General features: G+C 38.2%; 1 protein-coding gene across 2 annotated transcripts in view; it reads left to right on the top strand.

Moving 5' to 3' along the window:
* Positions 1-25574, top strand: part of Rab3gap2 (RAB3 GTPase activating non-catalytic protein subunit 2) — an 82885-nt gene that overhangs the window by 5420 nt on the left and 51891 nt on the right. For both annotated transcript variants that reach the window (XM_055609203.1, XM_055609202.1), the window contains exons 2-4: positions 14295-14359; positions 22249-22372; positions 23567-23648. In XM_055609203.1, the coding sequence (XP_055465178.1) occupies positions 14295-14359; positions 22249-22372; positions 23567-23648 (271 nt within the window). The remainder of the gene's footprint in view (positions 1-14294; positions 14360-22248; positions 22373-23566; positions 23649-25574) is intronic.

Here is a 25574-nt window from a genome sequence, read left to right as displayed (position 1 = left end):
ATCCTGCTGTAGAGAGAAGCTGGCCGTTAGTAGGAATTTCAATAAACAGTTACCAAATATCCTTAAAAGAGGAAGAACTTACAAAGAAGTTTTTATCAAAAGGAAATGAACACTTGAGTGATCTTTAATCTTTTCATTTGGCTAATAATATATTGAGAACTTACTGTGAATTAACTACAATGTGAATGTATTTATTTCATTTAGTATTTATAGTTCAGGAGTTAGGTCTAGACTTCCATCTTGTTGAGCATGCCCTCTCTCACTGAAATTTCACTGAAAGTTCTCTTTATTAGAGAGATAGAGAGAAGATAGAACATTTTGTTAAGTTGTCTAGGTGGGACATTCTGTAACCCAGGTAAGCCTTCAACTGCTGATCTTCCTGCTTCAGCCTCCAAAGCAGCTTAGAGTACAGGCCTGACCCAGACTTGTGAGTTGGAAACCAGCCAGAGGTCTATGGTAGTAACCCTGGTCATAGAACAAAACCCTGGAGAAAGAGAGACAGATAGACATAGACATAGATATAGATGGAATCCAAATAGCTAAAATAAAATTTTGAATCAGGACAAAAAGACTCAATAGTTCATGATTTCAAAACATACTCAAGGCTACAGTAACCAAAACAGTGTGGGGGTATTAGTCAGAGGGACAAATAGTATTAAAATTCATAGGTGCCTGCCATCCCTACATTTCTTTAGCAAAAACGAAATCAGAAGTATCTTTTTAACACAGATCACTTTCCTCTGTAAGTCTCACATATAAATTCCCCAGAAGAGAGAATCTTGTCAGCTTAAGAAAATAGATGAAATGCACCCCCTTCTTCTTTTTTTTTATGCACCCCCTTTTAAGCCCATTAAAACCTGCTGTGAAAGCTGGCTACTTGTATCCCACCTTGCAGATGATAAAGCTTCATGGCTCTGCTACACAATGTGGAGCTTCTAGCAGCATGCAGTTAAATCTAAGTTTAAGTCATAGAGATTCAAAGCAATTCAGTTCCTGAGTCATACTTGGTTACAAAAGTGGTTAGTCTCCAGATAGCATGCCTGGCTATTGAGTAGCTCAAATGGAACACTGCGTTCACTGCAAAAATCCATGTAGGAAGTGCTGCTTTAATGAGGGTCCATCCACCAAGGGTCCAATCCAGGCTTTTGTGCTTGTGTTTCAGCAGTCATTCAACACACATTCAGAAGTTGCTTGGGAATTCTTTTTTTTTTTTTTTTTTAATTACATGTTACCTGTTTTATATAATGTACATCTATTACCTTCTTTGGCCTGCTTAGTCATATCATGGTGTCTTTCCAAAACTAGAAAGCTTCATGGAACTTTCTTATTTGTCCAATACTCCAACCAAGACTCCCACCAGATTTCCCTTGGTGAATATGAAGGTTGTTTTTCATGTTTTGCTGTGAGAATAAAGCTACAAGCAGCCTTGCTCATCTTGGTCACAGTTGCCAAACTGTTCTTGAGATTGGTTTTCAGATTCACTCTAGCCATGGTAAACAAAGCAACTATGAACACACATACTTAGAAATTGTCATTATTATGTATGTGCTTGGACACATGTGCGGTGGAGAGTGTGTGTGTGTGAGAAGACAACTCTGTGGAGTTGGTCTCTCCCTCTGTCTTTATGAAGTTCTGAGGATTGAATTCACAGCACCAGGGTTGTATGTCCTAGACCTTTAATGCTCACCCTAGTTTGTATTCTTCTACGCTGAGTCAAGTTGGACATTTTAGAAGGGATAACTTTGAAATTTAAATGTTCACTGCTTTTGGCAAATTTTCATTGGATTTTTAAACTTTTTTTTCTTTTGGTACTTGATGTTGAACCTAGGGCCTTACACATGCTAGGCAAGTGCTCTACCAACTGAGCTACAATCCCATCCCATTATAATTTTTAAAGTATAAGATATATCATAAGTTTTTACTGATCCATAGTGAAACATATGTATATGTATAAATTACACCATGGTATAGAATGTTATGTATAGAATTAATATAGAATGTGTTATGATCAGATCGGGATGATTGGCAACTTTGAAACAAACAGCTAGTAATGTCACCTGTGGTTACTGTATGGTGCTGTAGAACATTGACCACTCCTATCCATTCATACCTCCTCCGTACCGTTAACTGTTCTTTTCTATAAACCATCACCACTGGCACATCCTCGCCAGCACCTCTGTAAGCCCCCTGTCACTGTTCTCACACCTTTGCCAGTCTCTGACAACTGCTCTTGTAGCCTCTATTTGTGAAATAAATGTTGTTTTACTTGTTTTTGAGGCAGGGTCTAGCTGTTTGGCTCAGGTTGGCCTGGAGCTCACTGTATAGCCCAGGTTGGCTTTAAATTCAATATCTGCCTCTGCCTCCCAAGTGCTGAGATTACAGACATGAACCACTATGAATAAAACTTTTTAACTTCTACGTATGAGTGAAAATATATGTATTTTCTGTATGACTTAATTTGTCATTGTGTCCTTTCTGTTTCATCTGTATTACTGCAAGTGAGAGTTCATTTTTAATGGTCAAATAATATTCCATTGTGTAGTCTACATTTTCTTCACTGATCCACCAATAGATCTTCAGGCCTAATTCCATATCTTGGCTGTTTTGACCAGTGCTACAATCAACATAGGAGTGTATTTTTTCAACATGCTGATTTCCTTTGTTCTGTGCCCTGTAATAGGAATGCAGTTCTTTTTCTAGAGCTGTAAAGAATCCTGTGCTGTTTTCTTTGATAGCTGGACTTATTTAATTTATATTCACACCAAGAGTGTTGGCCCACATCCTTGCCGGTCTTTTGTTCTTGCTGTTATTCTTTCATAATAACTCAACTGTGATTTTGATTTCTGACAATTACTGCTGAGCAGTTTTTTCGTACACTTCCTGGGCATTCTGTCTATTAATGTCATTTACCAATTTTTAATTATATCAAGTTGTTATTATTTTGCTTTTAAGTTGCTTGAGTTTTGTACCATCTGTAGGTTGCCATCATTCTGTCATTTCTTGGCTGTTACCCCTTGGATCGGTTTCTGCTTTTGTTGCCAGCACTTTTTGATCTTACCCCCAAATATCTTTACTCATGTTCTGAAGTGTTTCCCCTCTGTTTTCTTCTAGTAGCTTCATAGTTTCAATTCTTATACTCATGTCTGGTTTATTTATTTGAGTTTTGTATGTGACTAATGTATAGGGCTGTTATATAAAAGCTCATTTTTTGTGCTTATATTTTAAACATATTTATATTAGTTTGTCATTTGAACTTCTCCCAGATCTCCCCATGTCCCTCTTCCAACTTCATGTCCTGTTTTCCTTCCTTTCTTTCTTTCCTTCTCTTCCTTTCTCTTTCTTTCTCTTTTCTTTTCTGTTTCTCTCTCTCCCTCCCTCCCTCCCTCCCTCCCTCCTTCACTGGTGAGTCCAGTTATATCTGCCCATTTGCTCATGGGTATAGGGCCACCCACTGGATCCTGGGTAACCTATAGGAGCTGCACCCTGAAAGACACAGATTCTTCCTCCCTCAGCAGCCACCAATTGCCAGGAGCATCTCGCTAGGGTAAGGTCCTGTGAGCCTCTGACCCATGCTGGAATGTTGACTGGCTTGATCTCACAGAGGTCTTGTGTAGGCAGCCACAGCTGCTACTTGCTTTTATTTCTGTTTTGTTGTTGTATTTGTTAATAGTTGTCCATTTTAATGTCATAGATTGTCTCTGCCAAGTTACTCTACTTTTAAGAATGTCACAGGGATAGTCTTACACATGTATCTCCAAGTTGAGCTTCAGAATTTATTAAGTTTTAAAGGTCAGATTCATGTTGGGATTTTGATGAGCTTATATTCATTTGGGGAGGGTTGGCATTTCCAATGACTAGAGACTTTTCTTTCATGCTAAATTTATTGAGTGAGTTGGCAGTAATTATATATATTAAAGACATACAGTGTGAAATTCACTATATGATTTATATGTAAAATGATTATTACAATCAACTTAGCATATCTCTCACCTCACATACTATCTTTGGGGGGGGGGGCAGAACACTTCCTATCTTAGTAGTTTTACAGTGTATAATACAGTATATACCTAGGCTAGATGTTGTTCTTATTTCAAAAGTGCTAACTATGAAGCAAAGCACAATGATAAACAGGCATCTATATATTATTCTTTACTGTGCTTCTAAACTGTCACAGGTGCTGAAGTGATATTGTTAAGATGATCAGGTTTTTTATGTGCACTTCAAACAAAAACCCCATAACTACGAGGCAGTATTCAACTAGTATTCAGATGATTCATTTTAAATATACAAAATTATTTCCACAAGGAAATAGTTGAATATCAGAGAAAGCTCAGGAAGAAAGATGTAGAACTGGAGTCTCTAGACTATGCAGAGACTAGTTTCAGTAATTTTTATGCTCCATCTCATTTCTCACTGGCACTTGCTTCTCGGCCTTGTTGGTTGGGGTTCCCTCTTCTGTTCAGGGCATGTGATAAGACTTCACCAGAAAACTCTTAGTACTGATAAACACGGAGCAAAGGGAGCAAGATCCAACTTGCTTAATATTAAAGAAAATAACTTTCCTTTATACAGACATGCTGAGAAAGAAATTATACTATACCCTGAAAGAAATTCACTATACCCTCAAAAACAAACAAACAAATAAGGTCATTAACCTTAGAATAAATGAAGCCAATGAAGTGAATGACCTCTGTGGGGAAACCTGAAAACACTGAAGAAAGAAATTGAGGAAGACACTGTTAAGAGGAAAAACCTCCCATGCTCATGGATTGTGAAATGACCATCTTAACAAAAGAACTTGCATCTTCATTGTAACCCTGATCATAATTCCAGCACCATTCTTTGTAGAAATAAAAAAATAAAAAAAAATCATAATTCACATGGAAGTGCAAAGCTCCCTGGCTAGCCAAAGCATCCCTGAATAAAAGAATACTGATGGAAGTGTTACCATACTGGATTTAAAATTATTACAGGATCATAGTAATAAAAGCAGCATTGTACTGACTCAGAAATAAACACAGATCAGTAGAATAGATATGAGTAATGTTCAGTTACCTGATTTTTGACAAAGATGTCAAAAATACACACTGAAGAAAAGATGACATTTTTATCATACAATATCTGGGAAACTGGATGCCAACATGTAGAGGAACAAAACTACATCCATGATTACCAGTCTAGACAGAGTCAGCTCAAAATGGATCAACAATCTCAAAATAAGATGCCAAACCCTGAAAAGTTTAGGAGAAAATGTAGAGAACACTCCACAAAATCTGCTCAGAGGCAAGGATTTTGTAAACCGAACTCCGGTTATTCAGGAAACAAGGCCAGTAGTTGGTAAATAGGACCTCACAGAATTAAAGGTCTCTACTCAACAAAAGTAACTGAAACTGCCACTAAAGAGGCAGCCTACAGAAAACAAAACAAAACAAAACACAGTCTCTTTTAGCTATACAGCGAACTCAGAAACACATGAAAACAGACAGAATGGGTCTCAACAGAGACTCCTCAAAAGAAGCAATAGAAATGGCTAATAAACATGTTAAAGTGCTCAATATCATTAGCCATCAGGGAAATTAAAATTCAAACTACTTTGAGATTTCATCTCACTATAGTCAGAATGGCTATTATCATGACAACAAATGTTTGTGAGGTGTGGAGAAAGAGGGACCATTGTTCACTGTTGATGGCAGTGGGTATAAGCTGATGCAGCCACTGGGGAAATTAGTGTGACGGGTTCTTAAAGAACTAACCTGACTGAAAGGGGTGTATACCAGGACATACGTGCACATCCATTTTCATTGCTGTTCTGTTCACAATAGTTAGAAAATAGAACCAACCTAGATGCCTACCGACTCATAAGTAGATAATGGAAACATAGTACATGAGTTTAATGAAATTATCATTCAGCACAAAAAAAATGGAATCAAGAGATTTTCAGAAAAATGGATGAAACTAGCAAACGGAGTGAACTAGCACAGGCCCAAAAGAGAAATACCACATGCCCTTCCTCTCGTATGTGGATCCAGCTTTGAATTTTTAGATTTCTGTATTTAAGTTGGGGCGATAACTATAGAGGCCAGGAAACAAGAAAGAAATCAAGAGAGATGCAGAGGCCTCTTTTAAGGGAGATAATAAAACATGAAAGCGAAGGATGGATACTAGGGATAGAATTGATAGTAAGTTCCTTTAGTATATGAAATATATTTTTTGTCTTTAGTGCTGACCCATTTGAAAACCAAAGAGAAAGTGCAGTCGTCTTTATGTATGACTGCCTGTCACATAATCAGCCTTTGGTAAGGGGCTCCCATAGCCACTGTCAGTGTTTATTATTCCTGTCCTCCTGGTTTCTTATAAAGCCCCAGGGGGATAGGGGAGAGTGTTTGACGATAGACTACACACACCTTGTAGATATAAGTTAGATTCTGTTTTTGCCAAAGTACTGGGTGTGCTTTAACCGGAACCAAAATATTTAATGATTAATGTAGGAACCAAGTGGCTCACTGAGCAAACTCAAAGGGTGTAGTCACTATCATCAGTGGGGAAATGCTAAAACCTAGATGCGGATTAAGGATTAGCTTCATGAAAACTGATGAATCAAAAGAAAGAAGGAAGATGAATGCTCATTTCATTCACATGATTTAATTTTAAGGAAAGTATGCCTCAGTAAATGAAGTTAATGTTTCTTCTGGGTCCCAGAATCTAAACCTTGCTTATGAACTCACATTTTAGCTTATATTTTGACTTATATTTTGCTAGTTTCGGAAGCATCATCTTTACCATTTTCTATAGAAAAAAATATGTTCCGACTTACATATCATAATGGGCTTTTAAGTTACAACCCATTTTTTTGTGATATCTGTATGCAATACTGCTCTATAGTATACATATAAGTTACAGCCCATTTTTAGTGATTCTGTATGAAATGTTTTTAATAATAAAGTGAATGTATGAAATACTGCTCTATAGCATACAGATATTAATTTCTAGAAACAATAGGTGAATGGAACATATGAATTTTCCTTATGACTATAGATCTATAGATTTGTTCATTTTTATATAAGTAAGCCTAAATATTTCTTAAGATTAAAAAAAAAAGACTTATTAGGATTTCAGGCAAAAGAAACATGCTTGTTTTTATGTACTTTTAGATGAGTCTTATTGAAGTCAGGAAAATATGGTATGCTATATTTCTGCTGTATGGTATTTTTAGTTCTAGTTCTGTCATTTCTGATTTGTTATCTGGATACACGTTCTTTATAATATGGGGGAAATCATTTGAGAATGGGAATGTTAGAATTCTAGAATATCTTAGAGACTCTACTCTGGTTTAATCATGATGGTTTAAAAACAGTGTCATCCTTATTTTAGGTTACTGAAGACATTATTCTCCCATTTTTCATGTCCTTTGAAATGGGAAAAGGCTAGTAGTTCTGAGGCACAGAGAATTAAGTAGTTTCTTTATTTTTCATAATTGCCTTTGGACTGCCTGGCGGTGCCTGCCTTCTCTGAGCTGAAAGGACCCACAGCTTTTGAACCCTCTGAGTAAATTGCAAATCATAGGTTCTAGAATTTCTTCTTGTAAAAAAGTAAATAAAGATGGAAATGAATTTGCTTTTGTATTAAAATCTCAGATTATAAGAATTAATTTCCCCTTTTATAAAATTTAGTTGTTAGTTCTTGTTTAGTTTTTGTTCTTGACATATTCATACAAATACTGTCAAATTAATTTTCCAATTTTCTTTCTAGCTTCAGGTTCTTGTTAAATGAAAAAAAAAGTGCTTTCCGTTTAGGGTGCAGACTATTCAAAAGTAAGTTAGGATATTATTGGGGAATTAAACAAAGCTGTAGAAAGCAGAAGGCCTTCATTAGTAGAATGATTCATTCATTGGGAAGAATCCTATGTAAGATGTGTGATATGAAACAAATGAAGGGTAATTTTAACAACAGAAATACAAAACACATTTATATATGTATATATGTATATATTAAGCTGACAAATTTCTTAAAAGACTCAAATTCACTCCCTAATGAAAACCTTGGTAATCTGTGAATTTTTAGCAAAAATTGTTTAGAACATGAGAGAAAAAAATTTAAAGGAAATTCATGCTTCAGAACAGATATGGGAAGCTGGCTGTGGAGTCCCATGCCTGTCATCCCTGCCTTATAGAAGCTGGAGGATTGTGAGTTCAGTGGCAGCACTGGCTGCATGATTTTAAGGCTTGCCTAGACTACACGAGACCCTGTCTCAAAACCACACACATATACCATCCCACCCCACCCCACCCTCACACAGGTGGAGGGGGACAGACAGACAGATACAAGGGTTTAGGGGAAAAAAAACAAAGATTAAAGATTCAAAACAACCTATTTTGTATATCGTAGAGTGCTCTTTTGTCATTAGGTTGTACAGCAAAAGAGGTGGGAAAGCCCACTGCCACATGAATCTATGTAATATTTCCCTAGAAATTTCCTGATACTTCTTCAGGTACAGTGTGTGGGTATGAATCACATTCTGGAAGTAAGAAGGTCTGAGAAGCATTCTCTTTGTAATCTTAACATGTGTCCAGTAGGCAGCGCTTGCTATTGTTGAGCTGCCTTTCTATTTATCCACTTGTAACAAAAAGAATATTTGAACAATAACAGGTTCTTTCTTCAGCATGGCGTGCTGTTTGGGAACTCAGGGGCCTTTATGATTATCTTTTTAGCCCTCTCAGGCTAGAAGACTGTTGAGTTTTAAGAAATTGAGTGAACAAACTGACTTTGTGTTGGCCCAGGGTCTTTTGTTAGTAATGAAGAGTGTTTTGTTTTGAAATGGTGAAGGAGATGTTATATGTGCAGGTAGATGTGAAAGGTGAAGTTTTTCAGTCTACAGTAAGCCATCTGTTCTCAACTTGACTGCTAATGATCTTTCTGTAACTAATGAAATCTGCCAGTTACACTTGAATTCAAACAAAAATATCATATTTCCCAATTATTTCTTAATAAAAAAAAAAACTAAAGCTAGGAATTAATACTTTTAAGTTGTTTTTCCTGACTAATTGAAATAGAATTTATTAATGTTATAATAATTTTAATTATAATAATTTATTATAATAAATTAATATTAGTGTTTAATGGAAAGTTTATTTGAAAAAGATTGTTTTGAAATCTGCCACTAACACTTGAATTCAAACAAAAATACCACATTTACTATTATTTCCTAATAAAAAACTAAAGCTAGGAATCAATAAAGTTGTTTTGCCTGACTAATTGAGATATAATTTATTAATGTTATAATGTTTCATGGAAAATTTATTTGAAAAAGATTGCTTTGATCCTAGATATAAAGTCTGCGTGCAAACTCCATGTAGGATTAATCTGGACCCTGAACAAGTCTCCTCTGGAAAGATTACTATAAAGGAAGGCATGTAGTTAGCATGATAGGATAGCCTAAGATAGTGTGGGTGAAATGTTGTGTTTGCAGGCTGGTGATTGCATCAGTGAGGTAGATGCAGCCATTAGCTCCATCCTGCTAAAGAGGAAGGAGGGGCAGCAAGGGATTAATTAGATTGCCCAAGCTCCTACAGCTCTCCAGGGTAAAATCTGGAATCCACCCCAGGCCACATGTGCTGGTGAGCATTTGGAATGTGGCTAGTACAGACAAGCCGTGCTCAAAGTGCAGAATACACTGAGCTGTAAGGCTTAATGGGAGAAAAGAGTACAAAGGACCTTATGGGTAATTGCACTTATGTATTGGAATGATAACATCTGGCTATATTGTATTAAAATAGTATTTGATTATTTTTACTTTTAAGTGCAGTTAGTAGTTAAATTAAAAAATTGCACATGTGGCAGCTATGGAAGACTTTCTGACAGTGAATAGGCAGGGACTGAATAGGCAGGGAGGTGAAAATGATGTTCAGGCCGTTTGATTTATGTTAAAGTTAGTGTTCCTAAGACCCTGGTTCCTGGGCCATCAGGCTCAGATATGTGGAATTGGGGAAGGGGGTGAGGTGGTGAGTCGAGGACTCAAGTCCTGGACCCATGCAGACCTCTAAACAGTCTTAGAGAAAGGAACCATTTCTCAGCCAGTGGTAATCCTGACTCCTTATTTTAGTTTCTTTCTCATTGTTTCGTTGTTCTTCCACAGGGAAACTGGCGGGACATATAATTCTGGGGTTTTGAAGGCAATGAATGTGGTTGGTTGCTGTTCTTTTGTTTTTGTTTTTTTTCTGATCAGTTTTGTTGGGTTGTGCTTTAACAAAATGAGAGACACATGCATTGGTGATAGTGTCACTTTTGGATATGGAGTGGCAACTGCTTATTTAATGAGCAAGAAAACGATTAAAATCTCTATAGCTTGTGCTGTAGGCTTTGATGTAAATGAATACTATGATGTAAACCGGGTAGCTACTAGTGGCTGTGTGATGTGGTGTTTGGATCATTGCACTGCATCCCGATCACCTCAGAAGTTGCCCACCCAGGGTCCTGATTCCACCACACACTTGCATTTTAAGTCACACCAGGGCTTAGGACTTTTGAATCATTTTAGGCTATATAAGATACAGATCTAGTTACTTGCCTAAGAGACAATCACAGTAGAATATTTTTGTGGTAATTGATAGTACATTAAATAAATTACTCTTATTTCTTCATGATTACGTGAACTTTATAAACCTTAGATATTTATGAAAATGTTCCATATTAACATAAAATTAAGTAGTTCATAGTTTAATGTTAAACACATTGCTTTGCTTACCTATTACCTTGGTCAATGATTAGTCAGCAAAGAAGCACTACTAATAATATGGATGGCATTTTTTAAAGAACTTGGGTCTTGAGGATTGCTCTGGTCCTCATACTTGCTCAGTTAGCATATTACCGACCAAGCTATTTATAGTCTAATGACTTTGCGAAAATATTCCTGTGATAGTAGGAGCTCTCCAATTTACTTTTCTTTTCCTTCAGTTCAAAGCAACTTTCTAATCAGGCAAAAGTGGGTAAGCAGTCATTGACACAATATCTTAATATATTTCTCAGGGCCTTTCTCTTTGGGCATGTTTTGAATTGTAGCATGAAGAGATATTGGATCTCTGTAGGGACAGGAAATCCAAATAACTACTGTCTTCCGCTTGATGATATGAGTCACTTGTGAATTGAGTCAGGTGCTTTTTATACCAATATAAAGGAAAAATTAAATCCTTTTTTATAGTGTTGCACATTCAACAGAGATTATATGCTTTAATTGAACTCTGTGGAAACTTCCTTTTGTCTCTGGTATCTAGCATGAAAAATGCTACTTTTTGAATGAATAAATGAATGAATGACTTCCTGAAGGGCTTTTATTCTGCAAGGTCATTTTGATGTTCTGGACTTTGTAGCAATTTTAAATGTGAATCATGGACTTTTAATTTCTCCTTTAAAAGACAATGCATATTCTAAAATTTTTGGTTATTGTTCTGTATTTTTTGGTTTTTCAGGACAGGATTTCTCTGTGTAGGCCTGGCTGTCCTGGAACTCTGTAGAATAGGCTGGCCTTAAACACAGAAATCTGCCTGCCTCTGCCTCTCAAGTGCTGGAATTTAATGTGTGTGCCACCATTGCCTGGCTTCTACAATGGTTAATAGGTTGGCTGTTGTCTAAATCAGTTCACAGTGAGATCATTTGTTTTGGTGATGTAGTAAAAATGAATGAACAGAGTGTTTAATGAATTATGTTGCCAAAGAACAAAACTTAGTTGTCCAGAAGAGTTTTAAGACATTGCCTCATTGTGTGGCTCTGGCTGGCTTGGAACTCATAGAGATCTGCTTGCCTTGCCTCTAGAGTGCTGGTATTTAAAGGTGTGAATTGCCACTCCAAGCAAAGTGTTCAAGTTTTTAAAACCTCTCTTTAAAGTCTTGTGTCAAGGGGATATTTCTATTTAAAAAATAACTTAAAAGAACCAGGAAAGAAAAACAAGTGAGTAAGGGCAGGGCTCTAGCTCGGTTGGTGGGCATGCTTCCTTAGCATGCATGAAGCTCTGGGTTGGATTCCTACAACTGCATAACCCTGGTGTGATGATGTGTACCTGTAATCCTAATGTGCAGGGGGTGAAGGGTCAGAAGTTTAAGGGTCATCCTTGGCTCTGTGGCAAATTTAGGCTAGCCTGGGATACATGAGACCCTGTCTCAGAGACAGAAAGACTGTTATCAATGGGCCTTGTCTGTAGGCCCCAATGTTTCTCTTGTTTTTATCCATGCGAAGGATCTGATGCCGCCTTCTGGTTTCCGTGGCCACTCACACACATGTGCACATGTACTCATACTCAGAAAAATAAATAAAAATGAAAAACAAAATCTTTCATAGAGTGTAAGTGTATATGCATTTCTGTACCTCTGAAATATTTCACTTTCTTGTCCAAGTTACTGTAGCAGTCATAGCATGTGCACTATAGTTAAGTGTTCATCTACCTCCTTCTTAAGACAGATTCTGTAAGAGCAAGGAATGTGCTTATACTTTTCTTAGCTCTTACTACAAGGTTGGGTATTTAACAGAGCAATTGTTAATTGACTTAATTGACTTGTATCTGGAAATCTGTAGGTCATGTGATTTTAATCAAAGGGTGGTGCTATTTTAGGACTTAATATGTGCTTAGCAGTGTATTTGGGATTTTAGGAAGTAATTACTTGGCATTTAAGTGCTGAAGATTAGACTGTTGTTACTACAAGCTAATTGAGCAGTGATTCCAAGTACCAGACTATAACACTTGTAAATCATCTGTGTCCTTTGTTTCAGCAATTTTTAGAGTGAGTGTATAAGTGAATGTTCTCATTGCTACTTTCTGTAAATCACAAGATCTGCTTATCTTTCATGTTGGATTGAAAGCTGATTACTTAACTATATTTTATTTCTACTTCATGGCTGTTATATCTGATGGCTAAATGATGACAGCTAGCAGTGAGAACTTTTGCATCAGATACAGAACCCCTTAGGATGATGTTAAGTTCTTATAAAGCCCCACAGTCTCAGAGGTACTATTTGTGGAAACTAAAGCTTACAGATGAGGTAATTTGCTTCTTCAGAGGTAGGAAGTGCTGCATCCGGGATTTGAACAAGCATTAGGTACTTCATAATGCAGTTCATAAATAAAAATTGATAAAATTCAAATGAAACATCTGAGTCTTATTGGAATTTCATTGGTTTCTAACTTAATTTGGGATGGTAGAGTATCTCATTCTTGCCTCTGGTTGCCTAAGAATGATAATTTTATTGCTTTGAGTAAATTCTAAGCAAATTATGTAAAGTCAACATGAGCGATGCAAGGGATGGTGCTTTCCAAACTAATCTGAAGTTTTTAATTTCTTGTTGCATATTTTAGTGAATATGTTTTAATCTAAGGAGATTATCTCAGGTGTAAGAAATAAGAGTATCAAAAAAAAAAAAAAACTTGGAGGAAGGGGCTTGTCTTATTTCAGAATTCAGGCTGTTTCCATGGATACTTTGTCCTATCATGATACAACAATTCAGCCAGGTGGTGGTGTTATGTGCTGTTATTCCCAGCACTCGGGAGGCAGAGGCAGGCAGATCTCTCAGTTTGAGGCCAGCCAGGGCTACACAGGGAAACCCTGTCTTGAAAATCAAACAAAGAACAATTCACTTTGAAATATCTGTGTTTGTTGTTATATATTTATCTTTTTTAAGTAACAAATATTTGTTAAAATTTGTGTGTATGTAGTTTTTTTGAGACAGGGTCTAGGGTAGATTAGGATGCCCTCAAAATTGCCTGTGTAGTCAAGGCTGGCCTTGAATTTCTGAACTTCTGATCCTTCTGCTTTGTGCCCAAGAACTGTAATTATAGGCATATGTCACCATGCCCAGATTAATTTTTAAACTCACCTTTACATTTGATTCAAATGTGGATCTACTCTAATATTTTAAGATTTAAATAACTTGTACACAGTTTTGCTAGACATAAATTGGAAGTCAAGTAGGTCATATGTTTCCTAGTTCTTACTATGTTTGATCAAATCCTGCGGTAACACAGCTTACACATTCATGTTCTTCCTTAACGTTGACATTATGCAGAGATGGCTTCTGCTGGATGTAGTGGCACACATCTGTGATTTCAGTGCCCAGGGGGCAGAGGCAGGGGGATCTCTATGAGTTCAAAGCCAGCCTGTTCTATATAACAGGCTCCAGGACAGCCAGAGTTACACAGTGAGACCCTGTCTCAAAAACAACGAAAAGTTTATTGCTATTATATTTAGAGAAAAGTGTTTAAAATATGTTAATCCTTTTAATTTCATGTATTCTCTCTTTCTCTCTCTCTCTAGGTAAATCACTGAACTGGGAAGATGATAATTGGGGAGCATGGGATGAAACAGAATCCCAAGAACCTGTAAGTCTTTATAAATGCCTGCCTCTGTTTTTATTTTTGAGTGTGGATGGTATGTGTGGGAGTCAGTGGACAACTCTGTGGAGTCACTGTTTTCTCATTTCACCTTTAATGGACTCCAGAAGTTGAGCTTGGTTGCCAGGCTTACATAATAAGTGCCTTTACCCACGGAGCCATCTTGCCAGTGCCTTGCATGGGTTTTGATAGTGACATTTGATAGTGACAGTGGCATATTTCCATATTAGGTTGACATTAAAAAAAATCATTGTCACAAATATTTTTATATTTACTTAGCAGTAACTAACTAGATACCTGCTTTTAAGGATCTTAATGACTTGACAGATAATTGGGCACTGTTGTCTATACTACAACAAAGGACTTGAGACCTTGTAATTCATGATGAAAGTGTCATTGGCTGTGGTCCTGGAGGGCCATATCAATTCCAAGGGCTTAGCATGTGACAGTGCCCTTCTTGCTACATCATAACATGGCAGAAAATTGATGAGAGGCAAAGGAAAATTGTGTGTGTGTGTGTGTGTGTGTGTAAGACATCCAGACTGCCCTCTCCCTCATAACAGACCCATTTCTGTTACAACAAACTCATTCCTGATAGCAGCATTAATTTGCTCACTTTGACTTTATGATTTCACTTCTCATTGGTTCTCAGTTCCTCACACTTCTTTTTGGGATTAGGTTTCTAACATGCGCTGGGGACTCAGTAGAACCACAGCACTGGGCTACGTGGAGAATGTTTATTGCTGTAGGATTCTTGATTCCTCATAAGTTACGCTAGATGCTTTCTCCTGTTCACTCAAGGAACAGTTGTTGTGCCTGTCATAGTTGAGGCCTTTTCCTAGGTGCTGAGAATATAGCAGTAACCAGAGTCCCTGACTCTGGCATCTTAATATGTTTCCTCTGAGTCATGGAAGATCTAACTGAAGCTGATTTAAGCAACAGGAAACTTCATTACTTCACAGAGAAGGAACTCCAGGGCTAGGATAGCTTCTAGGTTATTGGGTCAAATGATTGAGCTCTGTATGTCATCAGACTCTGTCTGTTTGGCTTGTTTCTTTCATGGCCAGTGTGGCAGCATTGTTTGTGACTAGAGGGAGGAAAATACTTGGACCTTCACTTGCTGTTCTGGGAAATAGCTTTACTTAAAAGCCACTTACAATTCTGCCACATCCTTTCTTGGCCATGTTGTGCTGTGTGACATCCAGAAATACCTTGTTTCTGTAATCATTGACTTTTATGTGTATAGAGAGGCCTTCTCTTCCATTCTATGATTTGGGTAATTTCTCATTTCATACCAAGATTACGGTAATTTTATTTTTCTCCCCCTTTCCCTTGATTATTCTACCTAAAAAAAAATTTTTTTTTAGCTTTTCTAGTAGTTTCAAAACTTGAGTTTCAAGACTTCATTATTTTTTTTTTCTCTTGTAGTGTCTTTAGTTATATCTTTAATTCTCTTTCCTTTGAGTTTGTTTATGGTCATTAAAGATAATCCTGTTTCAAGAGTCTGGGGAAAAAAAGACATTTTAGATTACTTATTTTACATCTATTTTCTTTTGTAATATAAGTCTACATATTTTCCTGTGCACACACAGGTTTGGCTTCCTTTTTGATCTGTTAGCTAGAAGTATGTTCTTTAATTTGCAGTAGTCTCCCTTCAGGATGAAGGGGACACCCCTTACAGATGAGGGGGATCTTACACTTTTAATAAGCCTGATACTTGGGGCTTTCATTAAATAATTTTTTTTTTACATTTTATGTGATTATTGAAATGCTTAAATTCTCACCTGCCATTTGAGCATTTGTTGTATATATATCTCATTACTTTTTAGTTCCTGTATTAGTCAGGGTACCTAGGACAGAATCAAAAGAATGACTGTTATTAGAAGGGGACCTATTAGGCTGGTACATGCCGTGGCCTGAGTGTGTGACAGTCACTGTCTTAGGCTGCTGCATGATGTGACCTGAGTGTGTAACGGTCACTGCTTTATCCTGGAGGCTAAGAGACTGTAGCTGCTTAATCCATGGTGCTGGCTGCCTCAGCAGTCCTAGTGTGGTGCTGAAGGCCTGGAGGGTTCCTGCAGACTGTCTCCAGTCTGTCTTGGAAGCCTGAAGAAGCAGGCATCAATGAGGGCTTTCAGCAGCGGGGTAGATGAACTTGCCAGCAGGAGCAGAGGCAAGCAATAAAAACACTCTTTTCTAGGACCTCTGTGTGTGGGCTGCCATTGGAAAGTGCTGCTCACATTTTAAGATGGGCCTTTCCACTTCAGATAACAAAATAGAAACAAATCTCTCACTCGGCACTCAGTGGCCAGCCATGAGGTTCTTCCCAGTTCTGGTCAGTGATAACCAGGATTGACCATCACAGTGTCCTCTAACTCTGTACTCCACTCTTTTGTGTTAAACAAATGTTTACTGTACCATTTTAACCACACAGATTTGTATCAGTATTGTTATGTTAAATGTATATTTTATCAATATGACTCATATGCCATGTAATTCTCTTATAGTATATAACACAGTTTTCTTAGTATTCTCAAAGTTCTATAACTATCATTATGATCTAAGTCTATAATATTTTATTTTAAAAATAAATATTTTTTAAATATTTATTTATTTACTTTACATATATGAGTGTTCTATTTGCACATGCACTGGTATGCCAGAAAAGGGCATCAGATTCCAGTGTATAGATGGTTGTGAGCTACCATGTGGTTGCTAGGAATCAAACTCAGGACCTTTGGAAGAGCATACAGTGCTTTTAAACACTGAGCCATCTTTCGAAGCCCTCTATAATATTTTAATTACCCTAAAAGAATCCTCATAATCCATTACTAGTCACTTCCAATTATTCCTTTTTCCTGTCCTCCACTAACAAATGTCTTACTTTCTGTGTATAGATTTATCTGTTCTGAAAATTTTATGTGCAGTTAGACAGGATTCACTGGCTTCTACTTACTCATAATTCAGACCTCTTCATGGTTTTTACCTGCATTTTGTTTGTGGTCTGGGGTTCTTTCTCTTTTCCATTGTTTCATACTCACAGCTGTGCCAGGACTGCCAGAAATGTCACTCAGCAGAGGTGAGACTGTTCCTGCTGCTTTCAGTGACTGTGAACAACACTAGTGGTTTGTATCCAGATGTATAGCAAATAGCAGCATAAGAGGCTTGGAGGCATGTGACATGCAGAAGTCCAAGCCAGGTAACGGATCAGTCACCATAGGAAGCTGGAGTGGAAAGCTGGTGCTCTTGCTAAGAACAGTCCTGAGACGCCTCCCAGAACATAACTGGGTTTTGTCCACATTAAAGATGATGCCAACAGTGGGAGTTGAATGTCTTGCTGTTTGCTTACTGTTAGGTTGTGTCAAGGCCCTGCCACTGTAAGCACTGAGGATGTTCTTAGTCGGTTGCCTTTGGTTAGAGGCTGATGAGTGGAGGAAAGTGAACTTTTGTTTTTATTGGTCAGTCATTGCAGAGCTAGTCCCTGGTGAGACAGAGGCATGAAGAGAACTGACAGGTTTCAAAGAGTGAGTGATGCACCAGCCACCATAACTGAGTGCTGCTCACCCAGGGGCCAGCCCGGGTCTCCTGAGCTCGGCAGGAAACAATATGAACTCCAGGATGCTCTTTATTCCTACATGTCTCTCAATGATTTGAAAGTTGTTTGTCATTTTGATGACTTGAGAGAGTAAATGGCTGTGTGTTTGAGATACTTACTACCAGGAGTCTGGAAAAGCCTTTTTAAGGAAGGAGAAGCCTGTTTGCTCTTGAGGTTCTAAGCTGTCAGCTATAACAAGGGCTCAGTGAATAAAGCATACTTGGGTCCAAGCAGAGTGCACATCTCCCCCTGAGGAAGTGACAGCAGCAAGAAAACCAAACAAACAAGTTACATGCCTTGGAAGATATTGACAGTAGGAGCATGATCAAAATGAAGAATACAGCATATGGGAGGGATGGTGATAAGGAAAAACTACAAGGAGAGAAAGTGGACCTATCACCCGGAAGGTGCTTGTGTCCGTGGGCTGGTGTAGTGAGAATTTTGGTTTCTTTAACAACCCAGTTATGTTATGTGAATATGTTTTTGTTTTAATCCCAGGTGTGGGATATGCTTCAGACTACCCACAGCCACTAAGATTGTTTCATGCTCTAGGAGGGGTGTGAGTTTTGCCAACTGCAGATAGTTTACCTTGGAATTCTGGGGACTCTGGAGGGGGTATAAATGAGTCCCGGCTGCTGCTCTTGCTGTTGCTGGTTGGAGATATCCTAACAAAGATTGGGCTTGCCCCAAGGAACTTAACATCCCTAATCAGCAGGAAGTAGTCTAAAGAGTTCTATGCCCCCTTTCCCCTCTGACCTTCTTTCTTGCCTACCTAGTGTTGGAGGGGTTGGAAGGAATTGGGATTGAGAAGGGTGGTAGATATAAGAGCCCAGTAAAGTAGCCCAAAAAGTATACCCACAGTCTGGTAGAAGATACCCTATACTTTCTGGTACTCCACGAGGACCCAGCTATCCCACCAGCTCATAAAGCTGTGAGTAGAAGATCAAAGAGGTTGGTACTGTGACCTCTGTAGAGTAACTCTGAAGACTGCTATAGCCCAGGAGCCTCTGGTCACAGTGACTTCTATAATATATAAACAGCTCTAAAAGTTAGCACAGTGAAAAGAACATCCAAGGTTAAAAGTGCACACTGAGAAATTGCTCCTGGTGCTTTGGTGGCTGTTTCATACAGCAGTGAAGACACAGCAGACATCAGGCCTGTGATGAGTCATCTGCATGGCGCAGCAGTCAGAAGCTGGTTACAGTGCTGTAGGATTAGCATCTGACACATCTTGAAAGAACAATTCATGTGACAAGTTTGCAGGCTGAAACCAAAAAAAAAAAAAAAAAAAAAAAAAGTTAAGTCTATGATGCAGCCCTGGGTTAGAGCCAGTGCCTGCTCCAGAGGCTCTGATACCTTCCTGCTCTGTTCAGGACATTTTCCCTGCTCTCAAAGAAAAAGCCTCAGCAAACAGGCCACACTGAACCAGGTTTCTTCACCCACTCTATCTCCAGAGGTTCGCATTTACAGTGATGGATGTAGTGTTAATCAAGGGTCTGGTTTTATGGGAAACTTCCTGGTTAACTGGGGAGGGGGGTAATTTGTTTTCTTTCTTCTTAATTTCTCACCTCACTTGGGAAATTAACCACCTTTTCAGTTGGTGGTGTTATTTTAGGATCACTGGCATAAAGAGAGCAATATTAGTGACTGTGGTCCATTATTGTGAATAGCTTTTCAGAAACCTAATTAGTAGGCAGAGGACCTAACAAACAAACAGTGATCCTGCATCTTGCCAGCTACCAAAGGTGCACTGATACCTTGGGTTCATGGCTTGTTCTGTACCATTTGTTGCCTGTTGATAAACTAGAAGTGTGATGAAGCTAGTACTAGTTCATTGTGATCCAGCCTTGGTTGGGGGCTTCCTTATTACCCCTGTCCTGGCATTTTTGTCAAATTATTTCTGCTTTGACTTGAAGTGTCTTTGAAAGTTCTGACATAGGAACTCCTTCAGGCACAGCTCGATCCTTCATGCGTGGCTTCTGTTTCTACTGCTGCTGCCCTGTGCCTTGAGCTGGATTCTTAAGAATGTTTGTTCCTTTCTGTCAACCAGTCACGTTTCCAAGAAGAGAAAATTCAGAGCCATGTGCAATTACCAAAGGAACTGGAATTCCGTGTAGAGGGTGTAGAGGGTGTCTATTGCTATGAAGAAACACCGTGGCCATGGCAGCTCTTATAAAGGAAAACATTTAGCTGGAGCTGGCATACAGCTCAGAGGTTTAGTCCAATATCGTCATGGTGGTAAGCATGGTGACAGGCAGGCAGACGTGGTGCTGGAGAGTTATACATTTAGATCCACAGGCAGCAGGACAAGAGCAGGACAAGGAGCCTGGCTTGAACTTCTTAAACCTCATAACATCCCCTGTGACACACTTCCTCCAACAAGGTCACATCTTCAATAATGCGTCTATGGGGGGCATTTTCATTCAAATCACCACAGAGAGGGTAAAAGGAAAGATATTTTAAAGCTGTGGTTAAGAAATTCCTTAAGAATACACTGACTTTGCTGGGTATGGTGGTGTGTGCCTATAAACCTTGAACTATCACTATTTTTTAATCAAATATTTTCTATTCTTCTCTGGCTTGCTGTCTTTCCAGGCTGTTGCATGAAAGTGGGATTTCACTTATATGAAAGCTTTCAAGACTCAGACTTAATATCTTGGGTCTCAGTCACTAGTGGGGAGAACATAGGGTCTGATAGCTTCAGCTCATGAGGCCACTTGGAGGAGCCTCAGATACTGCATTGAGTAAACAGACCATGTTCTCACAGAAACCATAGATCCAGGGAAAAATGTGATCACAGCTGACCTTTATCTGTGGGGATAACTTTCTAGTTTTTCTGTATAAAATAGTAAGGTAATACAGAATTCCCTTTAAAAAGAACTTGACTAAAATACAAATTTTGCCAGTAATAATGTTTCTGTATCCCATATTTTAAGTGTTCTTTTGTCAGACTAATATGAAACTATCAAAAAGAATAAAGAAACTTCTTGTGAAATGAAGAAAGCAGCATGTTAAAGAATGCATATATTATATATGAATTCTCACAAGGATAAAAGGAGGGAAGGACAGTGAATATATTTGCTCATATGTGCAGAGTATCCCAGGAAGTAACATACGTTTATATATTTCACTGGTTGTCTTCTGAGTAGACCTCTGGGTGCTTAGAGTCATAGGTGAAATGTGTTTATTTATTTATTTTATGTGTGGTGTGTGTGTGTGTGGTCTTGTGCATGCACAGCATGTGTGGAGGTCAGAGGACACCTAGGAGGAGTCTTTTCTCCTTTCAATATCCAGGGTTTGGAGATTGAGCTCATGTCTTAAGGCTTGGTGGCAGGCGTCTTTCCTTGCCCAGCTTATCTTGCTGGCCCAAGAAAGATTTTTCTAATGATTTTTTTTTTTTAAAAAAACAAAACAAAACAACTTTTTTTATTTTAAAGTTTGCTTTTTTCATAATTTTTATTTTTTATATTAATTACAGGTTATTTATTTTGTATCCCAACTGTAGCCCCCTCTCTCATTCCCTCCCAAACCCACTCTCCCTCATCTCTTCCCTGCCCCTCTCTAAGTCCACTGATAGGGGAGGTCCTCCTCCCCTTCCATCTGACCCTAGTTTATCAGGTCTCATCAGGATTGACTGCAGTGTCCTCTTCTATGGCCTAGCAAGGCTGCTCCTCCCTTGAGGGGGTGGCGGGGAGGAGGTCAAAGAGCTAGCCACTGAGTTCATGTTTGAGATAGTCCCTGTTCCCCTTCCTAGGGAAACCCACTTGGATGCTGAGCTAGCAGTGTATCAAAGCAGATGCTAAGACTCATAACCAAACCTTGAGCAGAGTGCAGGAAATCATATGAAAGAAGGGGGAGTTAGTAAGACCTGGAGAGTCTGGGAGCACCACAAGGACCAAATATATCTGGGCACAGAGGTCTTTTCAGAGACTGATTCTCCAACCAAAGTTGCATGGATATAACCTAGAACCCCTGCTCAGACATAGTCTAATGATCTTTTTAATACCTGTTGAAATTCTTAATACTGAGTTACAACTGGAGAGTGATTTTTGTTTTGCATTCCTCTAATGCCATTTATTTGCATATAAAGGTTTTGTGTTGGTTTTCACAACAAATGTGTTTTTTTTATAATAGTATTTTATTTGGTGTTTGTCATTGACATATCTTGGTATGGAAGAATTGGGAGTATTTTTTTCTCTCCTTTTTACTCAAGACAGGCAGGCACAATTGTAGTGTTCCTTAAAAGCCTTCGTATTTATAGTAATTGCACTTTTATGCATAGGAAGAAGAAGGAAATACTTCTAAAACACAAAAAAATTCCTGGCTTCAAGAGTGTGTTTTATCATTATCTCCAACCAGTGATCTTATGGTTATAGCTCGGGAACAAAAGGCCGCATTTCTAGTGCGTAAGTACCGTTTATTCTCTGCTGCCTCCATTTTAATGAAGTGATTAGAACAGAAGTGGACTTGGAAACAGTGTTATTTGTGTTCTGTAGTACATAGTAGTTCTATAATTTATGTACTACATTTAATATATAAATAGGATATTTCCCTTTTTGGTATGTGTAAGTTTGTGTGAGCACTTGTATGTGCAGTTGTCTATGCATGTGTGGAGGCCAAAGGTTGACATTAGGTGTCTTCCTCTATTACTCTTTACTCTAGGTTTTGAGACAGGATCTCCTGCTGAACCTGGAGCTGAAACTGGCTGGCCAGTGAACCCTGGCATTTTCCTGTCTCTGCCTCCCTGGCAATGAGATTACAGGCCTGTCCTGTTTTTTTTTTTGTTTTTGTTTTTTGTTTTTTTTTTTGATTGTTTGTTTGTTTTTGTTTTTGTTTTTTTGTTTGTTTGTTTGTTTATGTGAATGCCAGGGATGGCACTCACAAGGCAAGTACTTTGCAGTCTGAGCATCAACTCCTTAAACCCAGAACACTTAGTACTTATTCTGTGTTACCTCTGCTCTTTTAAGCTATCATTCTGTGACACTTGTGAGGCAGCACTGACCATCACCTAATTCTTACCAGGGATGCTCAGTGCTGAACAGGCTATAACTGGCCCCTTACAACAGTGTGAAAGGGACTTGGCTGCAGCTTGAAAACTCACAGCGCTCACAGTAAATTTTCACTGGGTTCTTAAGTTTTCAGCTCACATTTTTTGTTGAAGATTAAATATTAACATTTGGAGATACATAGATTATGAAAAACCTCATAGAATAAAATAAGATTATATATAAAATATCTGTGGGTAGTTTTATAGAGGAAATTCATTCCCATGGCATAAATCTAATATAAAACCTTCTCCTGCCATTTGAAAATAAAGTAGTCTTATAAATAAAGTCAATAAAGTGATACATGAGAATTTATAACTTTACTCTAAGTAGAGTAGTAAATTGTGGTTTATACTGGAGGAAGGAGAGACTAAAGGCTAAAAGACCAGATAGTCTTACAAGAATGCTTTTACAAATTAAAAGCATTTATGTACTTACCTATAATAAATATCCACATCAGTTCTTAACATTTTTATCCTCAGATTTTTAAAGGGGAAAGATAAGAATTTATAAGTAAGTTACTGGTTTTATTTTATCTCTTTTTTTTTTTCATAGCAAAATGGAAGCACAGTGAGAAAGGGAAGGAAGAAATGCAGTTTGCTGTTGGTTGGAGTGGCTCCTTAAGTGTGGAAGAAGGGTAGGTGCTAGTTCACTTGTTTCTTTGTTTGTTATAGGTATGAAGTGGATTTGTTTCTAAATGCATCTCTTTCATTGCTTATAAATTGTGTGTGTGTGTGTGTGTGTGTGTATCCAGCCCAACTTTACTGGCTGTAGAGAACTATTTCATTCAGATTCTGTTTTATTACCTTTATGATTTTTTTTTATAAACTCTAATAAGAAAAATATTTTAGAAGATTTATTTATTTAATGTTATGTGTATTAATGTTTTAAATTTTAAAATTAGTGTTGGATTATATAATGTTTATTATAAGCCCTAAGTTTATCACGGATCTAACCCGCTACCACAAATAATAAGACACAGACACCTGTTAGATTTTATAATTGCCTTATTTACCTTGGGCCAGGCAGATATTTTTACCTCCTTTGGCTGTCTCAGTAACCTCACCATTTACCTCTCAGCCCCATCCAATGCCATCCTCCTTAACCATCCTTTTCTAAACTATCTTCCATCCATATTCCCATGGTACCGTTCTCCTTAACCATCCTTTTCTAAACTATCTTCCATCCATATTCCCATGGTACTTGCTTGTATTCTTCATCTAGGTTTTTTAATGCCATTATTGGAGTCCTTCCTCCCAGCCCATGTGTTTTCTTGTCCACATGGCGTCCTCCTTCCTCTTCTCGTCCTTCCTCTCTGATTCCTGTGATTCTCTCTTGAACCTAAAAGCCTGGGAAGCCTTAGCCACGACTACTCCATTCTTCCCTGCCCAGGTATAGGCCATTTAATCAACCAATCATGTATGTCTTAGATTAAAAACAAGGATAGGTGTAACCAGATCTTGAGGGCCAGCATCAGACCAACCTCCAACCTCCAACAGAATGTATTGCGTGAAGTTGTGTTTGTACACCAGCATGTGTCTAGCACTCTCAGATGTCGAAGGGAGGGGGTCAGATCACCTGTGAAACAATAGGGAAAAGACTAATTTTATATCCTGTTTACCTAGCATAGTCTATGGGGCTGCATGTATGTTGGCTTGAATGGTTTATGTTGTTTTGGTCTAAACAAAGTCAGTCAGCAAGGGATGTTGAGATTTCAAGGTTTTTCTCTGAGTCCCTAACACTATTTCAAATTTGCATGTCAGGGGAAAGAATCATTTTTTGGAAACAACCTCATATGTCCTTAGAAATAGGTTATTAGGGGATGGAGAGGTGGTTTAGTAAGACCACTTGTTGCTTCTGTAAAGGATCCAGGTTTGGTTATTCCAGTTCCAGTCCAGAGATCTAATACCTTCTTGAAATGTAGCGCAAGTTCCTAAAAGAAAGTACCCACAGAAGCTGGGTATGGTGGCACATGCCTTTAAGCCTAGTACTCAGGGAGACAGAGTTAGGTGCATCACTGTGAGTTCTAGGCTAGCCTGACTTACAATTTGAGTCTAGGACAGCCAAGGCTACACAGAGAAATCCTGTTTTGAAAAATAAATAAATAAATAAATAGAACCAACCCAACCAACCAAAACAAACAAACAAACAAAAGTTCCCACAGAAATCCAGTATGCCAGTTTTGCCTTGAACCAGCCACAAACAAGGAGGCAGGGTTGCTCTTAACTGCAGGAGACAGTGATGCTGGGAAATAGCTGCCTGGCAACCATTTGAGATTTTCCATGTTTTCTGTACAGTAAATTGTATGAATTTTTTGTTTTGTTTCATGTTAATACCAAGTGAAAAAAAACACTACTTTTTGCTATGTTACGTGTTATATGTAAGAATTTTACTGTTTTAGTTATGTGTCAAATAAAAATGGTTCACAGGATATCGTTTTCCACCTACTGTCTTTCAACATTAAATTATAGAGAATTAATTCAGACATGGCGGTACACATCTTTAATCCCCATCACTCAGGTAGGTGAATTTCTCTGAGTTCCAGGACAGCCCGTTCTATATC

The sequence above is a fragment of the Psammomys obesus genome, unplaced genomic scaffold (genome assembly GCF_907164565.1).
Source record: "Psammomys obesus unplaced genomic scaffold, mPsaObe1.curated_primary_1811, whole genome shotgun sequence".
NCBI classification, from domain to species: domain Eukaryota; kingdom Metazoa; phylum Chordata; class Mammalia; order Rodentia; family Muridae; genus Psammomys; species Psammomys obesus.
Note: the sequence above shows the minus strand (reverse complement) of the source record. Positions and strands in the feature narration are given on the sequence as shown.